The sequence below is a fragment of the Taudactylus pleione genome, unplaced genomic scaffold, assembly GCF_031769625.1.
Source record: "Taudactylus pleione unplaced genomic scaffold, aTauple2 ptg000025l, whole genome shotgun sequence".
Taxonomy (NCBI): domain Eukaryota; kingdom Metazoa; phylum Chordata; class Amphibia; order Anura; family Myobatrachidae; genus Taudactylus; species Taudactylus pleione.
The window spans coordinates 478229-493953 of record NW_028284427.1 but is presented as its reverse complement, the minus strand read 5'-3'; the positions used below and the strand labels follow the sequence as shown (position 1 = coordinate 493953).

General features: G+C 41.6%; 1 protein-coding gene across 1 annotated transcript in view; it reads right to left on the bottom strand.

Moving 5' to 3' along the window:
• The window catches only part of LOC148539613 (electrogenic sodium bicarbonate cotransporter 1-like), a 325398-nt gene that overhangs the window by 127594 nt on the left and 182079 nt on the right, over window positions 1–15725 (bottom strand). Inside the window, exons 10-11 of the mRNA XM_088451237.1 lie at window positions 12177–12310; window positions 3531–3802 (exon numbers count right to left, since the gene is read on the bottom strand). Coding sequence (XP_088307363.1) covers window positions 3531–3802; window positions 12177–12310 — 406 coding nt within the window. The remainder of the gene's footprint in view (window positions 1–3530; window positions 3803–12176; window positions 12311–15725) is intronic.

Genomic DNA, 15725 nt, shown 5'->3' with positions numbered 1-15725 from the left:
CAGATGAAGAAACCAGCAATCCTTCCTAGGCAGTTTGCAAACAGCTAGAAACAGGGACCAGGCAAGAGATGGAATCCTGTGGGAGACTTAGCCAGAACAGAACAACTCACATACAGGCCCAAGAGTCAGCACCTTATTAAAACTGCTGGCAAACCAATCACTGTCGACCAGGCCAATGCCCAGGCTGACATCATCATAACAGGAGAACAAGTCAGTAACCATTCCAATGATTGAGTCCAGACTTGACCAGCCGAGTGCATACTGTATATAACACCAGGTTGCCAAGTGAGGGAATCTATCCACCTGTATAAATCAAAAATACTGACCATGGATTTGTGGTTGGAGAATGAAATGAATTATAGATCATTTCTAAACCTATATATTGAATTCAGGAAATTATATTGTTTTGTCATTTATGTTAGTATTAGAGATGAGCGGTTCGGATTTCACAGAATTCTGTGGAATGCGAACCGCTCCGAACATCGGGGATCCAAGTCCACTCGAACGCTGTTCGGTTGTTCCCCACCTGACTCGGATCCCACTACGAGGCTGAACGGCGGCATCCTGATGTCGGATCCTTGCAAGAGAATCCGACGTCTTCCCTATACAGAAACAAACACACAGCAGCCAGCGACGTCTCTGTGTTTGTCATAGCAGCCAATGAGAGTCAGTCTCTCATTGGCTGCTGCGTCCACAGAAGGAGGCGGCTGGAGCTCACTCATGAACTCTTCCTTCTGGCTCCCCCCGCTGCAGGTGATGGGAGAGACGTCATGACATCTCTCCCATAGTTCAGAGAGGAGCGGACGGCTGCAGTCACAGCAGGAGTGGGGATTCAGGTAAGTTTTTTTTTTATTTGTGTGTAAGACGGTGCTATTGGGGGCACTACTAATGGGAGCATACTACTAGGGGCACAAATACTAGGGGCACTTGTAATGGGGGCATACTACTAGAGACACTACTACTGGGGGCATATTACTGGGGCATACTACTAGGGGCACTACTAATGGGGGCATACTACGAGGGACACAGCTACTGGGAGCATAGTACTGGGGGCATACTACTAGGGATACTACTCCTGGGGGCATACTACTAGTGGCACTACTAATGGGGGCATACTACAAGGGACACTACTACTGGGGAATACTACTGAGGGCACTGCATAGGGGGCACTACTACTGAGGTCATTGTGAAAGGAAAACCACTGCTGGGGGCATTGTGTAAGGGACACTAATACTGTGGGCATTGTATAAAGGTTATTACTACTGAGGGCTTTGTGTAAAAGGAGCACTACTGTGGGCATTGTGTAAAAGGGGCACTACAGTGTGTCGTAACATAAATAAGAGACACTACTTTATGGTGTAATGTGAATCAGGGGCACTATGTGCGGTGTAATGTGAATTTGATTGTGCACTGTGACTCCTTGGGCCGTAGCCCACTGTGTAAACAAGTGTTGTGACTCTGCTGGCCGTACCACACTCCCAAGGACCATTCCATCTTGCACTACCTTTCATTTCTGCCACTGCTGTGTGGCAATGTTTCATAGATATGCTTTAAACTGTGGTGTCTGTGTCACTGCGCCACTGCTCTGTCGCTTAGTAACCAGTCAGCTCACTGCAACCTTTGGCCAATAATGGTGAAAACAATATTATAAGCGAGGTGTCTGTAAATATCCTAAATGCGCGTTTCGCCCATTGGCTTAGTCATAGGAGCTCCTATGACTAAGCCGATGGGCGAAACGCGCGTTAAGATATGCACAGACACGCGATGCATAGCGTGCTCTATGATTTTTAAATGTATATGTCTCCTCGCCAACTTGTGAAATGTGAATAAACTAATGTGATTGCCATGTGTGATGAGAGCCGCCGATGTACTTTATAAGCTGCGGGGCGCAGAGTTAAGAAATAAGTGACTGCTTACCAGAGCAGCGTCGGTCCAAGCAGATCAATATTGTCAGTAGTAGCGGCAGAGACTAGCAGGGTGGTCGCACTTTACTACAAGGGCAGTGAGAGAAGAGGGAATATCCCTATAAGAAAAGCCAATTGTTTAGGCAGAGTTACACTGCCTATGAGAGTATGTGCAGCAACACTAAATGTGATTTAATAACAGTACGAGGGATGACAGAGTAATACCTCTTGGTAACATAGTTGATACAATCATTACATGTGTTGCAATATGAGAGAGGGAATGAGGTCTATATAATCAAAGTGCCCCAGCTCTCCTGTTTCAAAATATTAACTTGAGATTGTGCAACCATGTGGTTCATTATGCACACTCAGCGCTGTTTGGTGTCAGAGTGTAATTAGTGAGCCCTGTAAAGGAGGATTTTTTTACAGGCATATCCTTCGTACATTGACACTGTTGGTTAGCTATCCGCATGGATTTATTAACTTACTAATTGTAACACTGTGGATATCTCATATAGTATAATTCTGACATTGTTCAGTGACACTTAGTACCCGGTTGAATAGTGAATTATATGCACTTAGTAGAAGGGAGTGTAATTATATTTAGCTTTACTGGTAGTATAATGAGACCGTACCCAATAGCGTGGCTCACACTTGATTAATATCTAGGATTCTGTGCAAATTATTTGAATATTATCACAATATAACTACCGCAGGGGATAGATTGTTGATTGACATACATAAAACGGGAAATAGTGACACTTGAGAACTTTAATCCTAAATATAATCTGATACAGTTAGGTATAGTGGAGATAAATGATTTTAATAATAAATGTACTATAATAAAGTTATTTTATATACAATTTTTTTTGCCTATTTATTTTATAAGGATATAATAAAAGTTATATTTTATTACTTACTAATATTATCTTTTCTGATGGATCACCAACTATTGTGTTTTCATTTAGATTAGTCCGTGTGTGCCCCACAATAGGAATACTTTGCTTTTCTATTATGACTTTTTTATTCCTGGGAGCACCCCCCAATACAAGAAAGATAGTTACATTGATTGTGTTTCCCAAATCATAAATCAATTAAGAGGTTTGTGCGGATATTTTCTATTACTAAATCCAAAGCCAGATGACAAATTAAAACCAAATGCAAATCCTGCAAAAATGGTCCGGCGCACATTCCTAGTTAGTATGTGATTTTCTGCTACAAAATTATATTAGTTGGCTGTAGTAGAGTAAAACGGTTCATCTAATTAATTTTACATTTAGACATTTTTAGATTGACATCAAATGCCACAGCTAAATGATAACTTTTACAGTATTATATGTCTGGATGATACACATTTACATGACATACTGACCAATGCTATATTTTAAATAAATTAAAAAAGTATGTCAAGGATCTAGAAGAAATTGACTTTGCCTTTTTCATTACTAATTGGATTACATTACAATCTTTCCAGTTTGGATGTGCATATCCAACCACTTTTAAAATTAATGTATTTAAAATGTAAAAAAGAAACCTCACTTGGACATTTCATAATGGTGCATAAAGACAGTTTGGTCTGTCAATGTACTTAACACAAACAATAAAACAATACACATTCTCTCTTACCGTTGCCAAGTAAAACGCATTTACAGTTGTAAAGTGTTATATTATTTATACTGTATCTCCAATTAACTGGGAACTGATCGGCCAAGTTTAGCATCTTCTTTAAAGCATCATAAATAAAAATACAGCTTATTAGTGCACAAAAACTCTCTTCTGTAAAACGAGTAAAATACTGCACCAAGTAAGCAGCATTGGTGGCCACCAAAATTAGACAAAAAAATACTATCCAAAGTCCAACCCAAAGTCGAAATTCCAAATATTCTAAACTGTAGTCTCTGAAAAACATGGAGATAAAAGCTGTTTAATCATCAATTTATTTTTAGGAATTTGAACATGGTGACATGATCCCCCTAATTTATCATGAAATAGTGAATTTTCCCCATCTCCAGCTCAGACCATGTCACACATCAGAATATTGGTATAAAACTGAATATACAATGACTATCTCCTGTACTGACACTGCAGAACAATGACATACAGTATAAATAGCTCAATACATTATTACTGTGCACAGGGCTCCTCTCGCATACAGGGGGCCTGATTCAGAGATAATCGCAGAATGCAGATTACAAAACATCTTTAGGTGGTTGGTCAAGGAATGCAATCTCTCCAAGCATTTCACTCATGGAACATTTTGCATAATGTAGCCTCTGATGCATCTTGCTTCACACCTGCTGCCTAGTCTCCACCTTCTGTAGCATGTGAAAGAAACTGGCCTACAGTATGTTTGTACTCTCATCAAATCAAGAAACATGCTAACATGAAAGAACAAACATGTTTCTCAATCCAGACTTAATGGAAATGACAGCTGCAGAACCATGAGAAACTATTTTATGATGCGGCAATTATAAAGCACTAAAGAGCCTCATTCATCAACAAGTTTTATCATTCACGTGTGATAAAACTCATTGCGTATGATAAATGGTGCTCTAGCCAATCAGCTCCCAATTGTCATTTTTCAAACAGGAGTACTGTTATCATACACAATGAGTTTTATCACTCATTGTGGATGATAAAACTTGTTGATAAATGAGGCCCTAACTAGACTGTGTTGGCTCTAAAATAATGTATGTGGTTTCATGCTACCCGCTATAGAAATGCAGAGTCTAAAGGAGCAGGTGTTAATAATGGACCCCCTCGGGTAGGTATGGGCTTCGCTGCTGAAGTGAATGGGTACGAGACATGAGGCACAGCTGGGATTTCAGGAACTAAGCATGAGAAGCAGAATATTGGCTTGCAGAATACCAGACACAAAGAATTGGATAAAGATTACCAGGATATTATGTATAAGGAACAGAAGGTTACCAGGCACAAGGAACTGGATAAGAATCAGCAAGAGCCAAAGGGTCCAAGAAGGAGAGTTAGAGCTGGCACCTAACAGGTTCACTAAGCAGATTTAAATAGTCTGCATAATACATGGGGTGTATAAAGGATGGACGTGCATACATGCTCATTTTTGATGGTTGCAGGTAGCACTGATTAAGTCGATTATTATGGCAGTAGGATTGGTATTGCGGGTCAGGCCCTTTAGGGATAGCTGTGATGACTGTAATGTTAGTGAAGCCATATAAAACTACTCTTCATGCAGACTAGAATCAGAAGCTAGGATAACATGACTGATTGAAAGTGACAGTAGCAGCATATTGATGCGCAGGTATAGACAGCAAGTGTTTGCAGACAAGCAAGGTGCAGGGATGCAGGATACTCAGTGCAGAATACAGGATACTTGTAGTAGGAGTAAGGGTTTGCAGGAATTCATGTAATATAGAACAAGTAACACAATACACGAAAAGCCAGATAACTCAGTAGACTATCAAAATGATAAAATGCAGGTTAGCAATATTGTCCAGCAAGATATCAGGATGCACATTGCAAGTAGCAGGATATCAGGATTCTCAATATAGCATACTAGAACCTGAAGCCAAAGTAATCAAGCCTCTAAGACAGAAGTTGTACTGGTAACTCATTGCCAGCACCTGAGAGATTAAATAGGGCGCCCTTGCCAGTGATTGGCCCAGCCGATTGTGTGACCGGGACAATCAGGCCTGCTGTAAATGATGGACGCTGCATTGGTAAGAATCTGGAGGCAGCAGAAGACAACACCAGACTCAATAACCACCATTGAGAAAACAGCATGCTGGACCCTGCTTGACAGCATGATTTTATTAAAGTAATTATTCCCACACTATTTATAGAGTAATTATGTTCTACAATGTTGATAATGGTTTATTGTATAACCTGTAGCTCCATTTTTTTACCAAAAATATTATATAATTGAAAGTAAAAATGTGTTGGGAATTATCATTGAATAAACTACACTTTTAAATTTAAAGTATACTAACTAGAGCAAACCAATTTCATGTTCTTAAAGTAGTTTAAAACACAAAAGATAAGAGTCATCCTTGACCATATTGTACTGAATGTGATTATTCACATTAATCTCATCCCATAATATTATACTGTACTTCACATTTATTACTATATGTATATTGGAGTGCTACTGCAAGCTCTGTTATACAATCTATACACAAAAAAAAAAGAAAAGAGCTTTTAATTGTAATGCACTATCCAGATCACTGTGCTTTTATGTATATTTGACATTTACTTAAAAAAATAATCTTTACTAAATTCAATTCAAAACATTTAGTTTTTATAAAATATCAAATAAGGCAAAAGAAAGGAAATGAAATGTGTGTTAGAAAATTACAAATATTTAGCCTTATTTGAGATTCCTTAAAATACTAAGGACCTCATTCATAGCCGCTCACAAAAAGCGAGCTCTCGCTCTGAATGAGGACGGACGCTTTTTTTTTAGCCAGCCTCCTGGCCGCTTGCTAAGCTGTGGGTGACCACCCACAGCTTTTGCTAGCAGCCAGGTGATGGTCGCGTTGGTCGCAACCATCGGGCTTGCGACGAGACCCTTGTGGTAGGGTCTCGTCTGCCGCAAGCCCCAGTGAGCTTCCTGCTTCTGGAACGCCTCCGTTTGTCCAGCCACCCCCCCTCCCCACCTACAAAACGGGGCGAGCTGTCGATCAACATCGACAGCCACCCCATTTGTAGCGAGCCCCGGAGTGCCCCACCATCGACCCGCTTGTGAGCGCATAGTGCTTGCGAGCGGGTCTGAATGAGGGCCTAAATGTTTTAAATTGAAATGAACAAAGATTATTTTTTAAGTAAATGCCAAATATTCATAAAATGACAGATCTTGATAGTAAACTACATGTTCTTAAAGTAGTAATGTGAATTTACACATTGCTACTGTACTTTAGGTTAAGAGAAACAATAGTATTACATATGTTAAAATGTTTAATATAATATATATATTTTTTTTTTTTTACAAAAAAACACATTACCACTTAAAAATGTTTAGAGACTACATACAGTGGTATTTTTTAGTGCCTGAAAATCTACGAATTAACTACGATGTAATGGCCTAGGCCAAAATGTATTTTCCATAAAAATAAGTTTTATTTTAAATTCTTTTAGCACCTTCTTTTCTAAATACTATATATATGTATTTTATATATAATTGTTTCTGAACCTATTTTTACAGAAAAATAGCCCTGTCTACATCACTACTCTGCACTCACTGAAGATGTGTGGCCATACAAAATGTAACAGAGGTCTGCTCACACTGCACATCGCTCCCGGCTGGTGCTGACGTCTGTCTGTGCTGCTCTTGTCCCGTCAGCTCAGTGTCATGTTACTGAGCATGAAAATGGTTCTCCACAGGTCCTTGCCCATGGTGTGTCTTCCCAGCATGATGGCACACAAGCTGTATGCTAGAGTTCCCTCCAGAACAACAATATGGGCGCAGGCATGTTGGATTCTGTCACCTGACTCTCCTCCTCAGAGTACTGCTCCCAGACCAGCTGATCACAGAATCCAATCCCTGGGGATCCTCCCCTATAAATTCCATTTCCTGACTGGCCTCTGTTGCCAGTACAACGTCGCTTCTTGCTGAAGCTACAGCTCAGTGCTGAGCTCCCAGGTACTCTGTATTTGAATGGTACCAGTCCGTTAAATCCAGTTCCTATATCTGGTAAACAAGTCTCCTATACCATCTTGCACCCCAGTCTGGTTTTTACCAATGAGACTTGTTCTTACAGCCACCATCGGTTCCAGCCGATACCTCCAACCATCGGTCTCACCCGAAGCTTCCAACATTGGACTAATATTACTTAAGTTCTTCAATTCATCAATATCGGTCCCAACCTCAATTTATCAACATCGATCCCAACCGATCAAGTTCTGTTAATTCATCAACAATGGTCCCAACCGACCAAGTTCTGTTAATTCATCAACATCGGTCCCAACCGTTCAAGTTCAACTACTCATCAACATCGGATTCAAATCCACTAAGTAAGTGGTTCTCAAACTCGGTCCTCAGGACCCCACACAGTTCACTTTTTCCAGGTTACCCAGCAGGTGCACAGGTGTATTTATTACTCACTGACACGTTTTAAAAGATCCACAGGTGCAGCTAACTATTTCACTAGTAATTATGTTAGGAGACCTGGAAAACATGCACTGTTTGGGGTCCTGAGGACCGAGTTTGAGAAACTGTTCACTAAGGGCCTGATTCAGACCCGGTTGCAAGCGCTGAGCGCTCGCAACCGGGTCGATGTTTGCCCACTGGGCATGCGCACGACGGAGCCAGCTCCGTCGTGCGCATGCACGAGACCAGGCTAGCGACGAGTGCTCCGTCGCTCCGGGTCTCGCACCAAAGGGGGCGAGCTGTCGATGGTGAGTGACAGCTCGCCCCGTTTGGTGGGTGGGCCGGGGGGGTGGCCAGCCAAACTGAGACGTTCCCAACTGAACGCTTGCCGTTTGGGGGCAGCCCCACTGACATCACCAGTGATGTCAGTGGGAGAGCTTCCGGCTCTGTAAGAGCCGAAAGCTCTCTGAGGCTTGCAGCCACGAGACCCTACCACAAGGGTCTCGTCGCAAGTCCGATGGTCGAGATGGTCTTGACCATCGTGACCATCATCCTGGCCGCTCGCAATAGCTGTGGGTGGTCACCCACAGCTATGCGAGCGGTCAGGAGGCCGCACACGAAAAAAAAAAAAAAAACAGATTCAGAGCGAGCGCTGTTTCCAGAGCATCCGGCTCTGAATCAGGGCCTAAATTCTTCAAGTACAGTAATCAACATTGGTCTCAACTGATCCAACTATCAATCCAGCATCATCGGTCCCAATCCAATTCTGCTCATTCATTCAGTATTATCATCTCCAGTTCTCATTCCAACCTACTGTTTAATAAAGACATTCCATTCTTGTTTTCGCCTTCAGGGTTATCATCCTCTGCAGCTCCTTTACCTCTTCACAGCAATACATGAGGAAGTCTTGGCTCAAGCCACCCAGGATTATTCACATCTCCCAAATCTCCTCTTCAGCCTCCCACGCCTGTTCCAGCCCATACCAACCCCCAGGCATGACAGGTGGTGGTACTGCCCCCTTAAGGGGGTGGATTTACTTAGGAGTTAGGTTGGATTTTGAATACTTTTAAATTTACTGTTGCAGATTTGTGTTATTATCTTGCTCAGAGGGTCAGGGGGCTCTGGTGACGAGTTTATTGAAAAAAAGGAGCATTGTCCCAAATAGTTTGGTCAATAACAGAAAATAATACCTTACGCCAATGGTTGCCAAACACTGTTTTTTTCATGGTCTTTCAGTAGGATTACTGGCGTTAAACGTAATGTTTAAAAAAATATATATCCCTTTTATCAAAACATTTTGCGATTGCCTACTTTCACACTTTGCTGAAGATGTTGTACCCTGATATCACATTAGACACTACTGCACTTGAATCATTTTCAAGTTCAGCTGTCTTAGCCTTTGGAACTCATGCAAAATGCCCCCTGACATTCACCTTGCAGCCATGTTTGCCATAATTATAGGCAACCAAGTGAGTCCAACATTTCTAGACATGATTCTGAACCTTCTGGAAGGTTATTTGCTTACTTCATTCCCATCTTGAAGCCCTTGCTTGGTGTCCATCCCTTTTTATACACTTTCTACGATTCTTCCAGACCAAATCCTGGCTCAGATTATTCAGGGTCTTTTCAGTCCATGAAAGTGTAGTCTGTTTGGGCTGAACCTCGACTGGCTCCAAGTTTTACTAGTCAACCTAAATTTAACCTGCCTCTGTGGACCACCAAGCTTTTAAAAAATTTCAGAAACAGGTGCAAATTATTTATCCAACTAAGACCACAATCTTTGGGATCAGAAGAGCAGTCAATGGGAATAATTATTTTTCTACAACCTCATTCTTTGGGGCTTTGGGACATGTGTAATTTATTCTGTGCTCTTGTAAGATAGGGTAGGGGGTTTACTGTGGACTGTTGGTATTGTGCAAAGTTTTGCTGAGTATTCAATTACTGATTTTAAGTGGAATGACCCTGTCATAAGCACCCATTGTTGTGGAAGTTTTCTAATGTATAGAAGACACTATGGTATATAACGCTCTTCTAGATATTGAGGAAAGTACCATAGAACTATACTTTAGAATTTGCATGTGTAATGCAGAAAAGCCATGCACATGAGCTACACCAAATTATATATCAGAAAATTAATTTCTGTCCAATGAAAATTAAAAACCACCAGAATCATGAGACTAAATCTCTTTTTAAGTAATTTTAAAGTGCAGATTTAAAGTTCATTCATCCTCCTTTAACCCTAGTGAGACACTGAACTAGGGATGTGCACCGGCCACTTTTCGTGTTTTGTATCTGGATCTTTCTTCGTGTTTTGGATCTGGATTGGTTATGCCAAAACCACCCTTCTGTGTTTTGGGTTCTGGGTTTTGTGTTTTGGATCTGTATTTTTTTTAGAAAAAGCATAAAAACAGCTAGAATCACAGAATTTGTGGGTTTTTCTGCTCCTATGCTATTATTAACCTCAATAAGCTTAATTTCCACTCATTTCCAGTCTATTCTGAAAACCTCACAATAGTGTTTTTATATCCAAAAGGTTGCACCGAGGTAGCTGGATGACTATGCTAAGCGACACGAGTGGGCGGCCCATACACGTGGCCCATCTAGGAGTGACACTGCAGTGGCAGACAGGATGGCAGTTTGAAAAACTAGGCCCTAAACAGTACATAATGCAAAGACAAAAAAGAGGTGCAAGATGGAATTGTCCTTGAGCCCGCCCATTATTTTGTATAAACAGGACATGCACACTTTAACAAACCAATCATTTCAGCACCAGGGTCTGCCACACAACTGTGGCTGAAATGATTGGTTCGTTTGGGCCCCCACAAAACAAGCTGGCAATTAATTTGTCCCTGCACAAACTGGCTCTACTGGCCCACACAATTCACAAAGACAGAAAAAAAAATAAAAAAAATATTTTTTGTGGAGCGCACTTTGGGGGTTACACCACCCTTTAACGGACAAGCCAGCCGGCCCTTTACTTATGATACAGGCGCACGCTTGGCGCTGCTCCTTTGTTGATGCACGTGCAGCCACAGTGCACACAATTCACAAACACAGAAAATAATTCCTCCGCCATTCTGTCAGTGGTGATAGTATCATATGCAGTGACAGTAGATTTGTCAGAAATTGTTGGCACGTCCTTCAGTCCGGACCAGATGTCCAAACCGGCCCTTGACATATGACACAGGCGCACGCTTGGCGCTGCTGCTGTGTTGATGCACGTGCAGCTACTGCGCATACATTTCGCACACAAACAGAAAAAAAATAATTGTTTATTTTTTGTGGAGTGCACTTTGGGGGTTACACCACCCTTTAACAGACTTATGGGACACAGGCGCACGCTTGGCGCTGCTCCTTTGTTGATGCACATGCAGCCACAGTGCACACAATTCACAAACACAGAAAATATTTTTTTATTTTGTTTGGAGTGCACTTTGGGGGGTTACACCACCCTTTAACAGACGAGACAGCCGGCACTTTACTTATGACAAAGGCGCACGCTTGGCATTACTTTGTTGATGCACGTGTGGCTACTGCGCACACAATTCACAAACACAGAAAAAAAAAATTGTTTTTTGGAGTGCACTTTGGGGGAGCACCCCTGAAGCACAGATCACCCCCTGAACAACACTACAGCACCCCTCTAGGACTACAGCCTTTATGGGACACTGCACAACACAGTCCAGGCAGCCCCTATGACAGCAGCACAACACAGCCCAGCCAGCCCCTATGGACAACAGCAGCACAACACAACCCAGTCAGCCCCTATGGACTGAGTGGTCACAGCCCCTATGGACAACAGGAGCAGAGCACAACACAGCCCAGCCAGCCCAGCTCCCACCCTCCCTCTTCACTGTCCACAGCCGGAGTGAGAAATGGCGCCGACGCGGGGACCTTTTATAGAATCCAAAACCCGCGAGATCCGGGAGGTGGGATGATGATGTTTTGCCTCGATTTCAGATCCGAGTCAGGCGGGAAAAGTCGAGCCTGACTCGGATACGACTCGGATCGGGGGGGCTCGGATTTCAGAAATCCGAACCCGCTCATCCCTACACTGAACAGGAAAAACCAGATCCTTGAGTTGTAGACATGGCGTATTACACAACTCTTTCTTACCTTCATGCCGTATATTTACATAATTCTATTTTATACACTAATGTATTTTGTTTAAGGTGGTTTTAATAAATTAAGTGAAACGATGGGGTACTTACTTGCTAAAAGTATACAAGAGCTTTTCAAAGACCAGGACTGGTCCCGTGCTGCTTAGAATAGTCAGTGGCTGTCCCGAAAATATACAAAACAATCCTCCACAAATTCCTGTGCCAATGAAATTTTCAAGAACTCCCTGGAATAAACACAGATATCATATTTATTAATATCAGCCACAGCTTACTAGAACGGTTTTCAATTATTATTTTATTTTACTAAATGTGCTAATAGTCATCCTGTGAGTACATAACAATTCAACCATTTCCCTGCATATTAAAAATGCATGTATCTAAGATTTGTACTGTACTGGGTGTCTAAAATATGCCCAGTACTACTGGGCATTAATTATGACCAAAGTGTGAAAAAAATAATAATTTTCTTCTTTTAACTTGTTTAATATATGACTGATTGGAGATTTGTTTCCTTCCTCATCACTCTCTCACACCACTTCTTCTCTCCATCGCTCCTCCCCTTCCTTTATTATTATATGGAAATTTTATTTATTTAATGTCATGCTAGTGTAGGGGGAAGGCAGACTCATTAATTAACGTGGATGCTGTTAATTTAATTTTGTTGTTAGTTTGAAGGAAAGAGGTTATTTTAGTTATCAAGAGATACAATTAAACGAATGTCAGGCTGGTTGGGGTAGGGGTGTAATTATTAAATGTGGGTGTTACTGATTTTATGTATATATGGTTTGGGGCAGGGTGGCCCTAGAGTGTTACCCAGTGCTTAGCTTTCCAGCCAGGAGGTAGATAGTACATATCTCTTTTCCAAACAGGGCCCCAACCTTTCAGCGTCAGATGAAGCAGCAACTGAGTTTAATGTGTCAACATCAGCACCAGGAAGTCAAAGCTGCAAGAACAGGTAGTAAAGAGCAGTACAGGGTTGGAAATTGGTTGAACATGCCTTCCACAGATGGCCATCACTCATTTGCTTTTAGGCAACATGTACTCCCACCCAGTGGTGCAAGTATGGCAGTACGAGGTGGCACAGCTTACCATTAAGAAATTTGTCACACCCCCTACCACCTTACCGCTGGAGGGACACAGTTTGTTCCGTTTTTATGCCTGATATAAAAACGGAACAAAGTGCATAGAGAAGGCAGAGCTGGGACAGCAGCAGCTGCTGGTGGGCGGCACAATAAAGTTTTTTTCGTCTAATGACACAGCGGTGTAACATCTTGCCACCGGACACTAAAGAAAGAGTAGCTGAGTCGCAAGCAGCAGCAGGTGGTAAGTGTGGGCTGGGCTGGGAAGACACGGGTCGGGGTTGGGGGCTGCAGATGAGACATGGCTGGCTGGGCTAGAAAGACACAAGGGGCAGGAGGCTGAATGGGATTACAGGGAACGGGAGGTGGTTGTACAATGAGAACATTGGTTATATTCCTACACAAACAGGCATCTTCTGGACCATGTGATCTCCTACATGAATAGTGAATACCAACTGCAGGCACTTTCTGCCCAGGGAAGATCAAATGTTCCCCATTGCAGAGAAACCACCATTTAGCTAAGGTATGTTTGGAATGGAAAGAAATGCTCCCAGAGTGACGGAAAATGGGTGGCATGTCATGCTGGCACATCACCATTTTGAGTGGCCACACCCCTCATTACATGTGGCCACGCCCTTACAATACCACTAAGAAATGTTTTCTACTTGTATCACTGCTCCCACCAAGAAGACAGGAGGGATGAGGGGACAGCTCGAGGAAGTAGACATGAGGTCCACAAAATACAGAGCTCTTTTAAAGATATTTCCAATACTCCTTTAATCTTTATCTTGGAAGGAAACTGTTGTTTTTACTTCATTTGCTAATATTAAATTATATATTTCTGCACAAATTGCAATTAATAAATTATGTTTTAAATTCAACATAATTATTAGCACTTATTTTTGCCCTGTCCACTAAGAGGATGTTTAATCTTCTAAAGTAGATTCATTTCAAATAAATACTTATAAGGTATTAGTGGTTTTATTTTATATTTCAATGTAGCAGTGGCTTAAATTATACTTAGTTAAATTTTCACTGCAACTAATCTCACAATCAGTTTCATCTAAGGACATCTGGTTTAAAAAAATATCCAATGTACATTTACTTCTAACAGGTGGTGTTAATGTATATGAATTCATCAATGAAACCATACAGTACAGATGTATCCTTTCATACTGTTGCTCTAATTGTGCCAAATAGCTCCTTTCGGCGCAAAAGGTCCAGTATGACTCGGCCACGCTGAACATCTTTTTTCGCTCACAATGTGTGTCTTATAAGCATAATTAAAACATATAGAAGTGGCAAAACTACATTTCAAGCTTATGCTGATGAATTTGGTGTGCTGCATATGCTTTGAATCTGTTTAAAAATTGCTATGATGCGAGCGGCCATGGCTTTGCCTCACTAAAAGTTTGGTTGTGCTTCATCTGTGACATTGTTCATGTGTAAAACCAATTCCTGTGAGTTTAAAGTCACAGCTTGGCGTCTCTGATACTCTGTGAGTGGCTTTTCTCAGCGTTTGAAATAAGATAAAAGTAACAAGTGGTATCCTGCACAGGATATCATTGATACAGAAACATTATATGTGTGGACAATTGATTGTTGGAACCAACTTGAAGGTAAGATAACAAGCTAAATAAAGCTCAAAATAAGTAATAGTTTGGTGGTGCTCCCCTAGATAAACAGCAGTACAACAATTTGTATATATTTTTTTAAATTATTTATCTTATGTACTTACTATAAAGGTGGATACACACCTGACAGAAATATCTGCAGATCGAGTGATCTGCAGATATATCTGCAGATGATGGTTGTTCATACACACTGAACGGCCATCATTTGCTTGTGCCCTCGGGTCCCGGCAGCCGGGGGCGGTGCGGGGGCGTGTCACACCCCACAGCTCCTCGTGGCTGCCGCTCTGTGTGTACGGGCAGTCTGCAGACCACCCGTACACACCTGCCGATGGACAGATATGTGCAGCACAGCCAATACAATATGTTGGTGAACACTGACGTTCACCGACATATCGCGGGTACACACTGCCGGACGGGCAGCAGATACATTGGCCGATCAATTGATCGGCCAATGTATCTGTCAGTGTGTACCCAACTTTAGAGATCACAGAGATGTCTGTACCCCTAATCACATTATATATGTTTATGATATCTAATTATGAAAAGCTATCTATTGCAGCAAAACTCTAAGTATCGACTAAGAAACTAAATTTAAAGAATAATATGGTACACGCCGGTCCTCTTGAAGCGTCTCAGTCACATCGGGTTTCTCGCGTTTGAAATGAGTGTACACTAACAATGTGAATTTCTTATCTTTCTCCTGGGAATGTGGAACCACATGAAGGAAGACACAAGTACAATTATCAACCAATTCTGGCAGGCAACGGTATAACATTGTCCAATACTGTCCACTCCAGGAATAAGTGAGTGGCAGTATTGCATTTCAACTTAATCTATATTTATGCAACTCATTCTAAACTATGCATTTGTTTAATCTATTTCCTGATTATACCGAGGATTTCCTGTTCTTTGAGGTTTAAGAATAC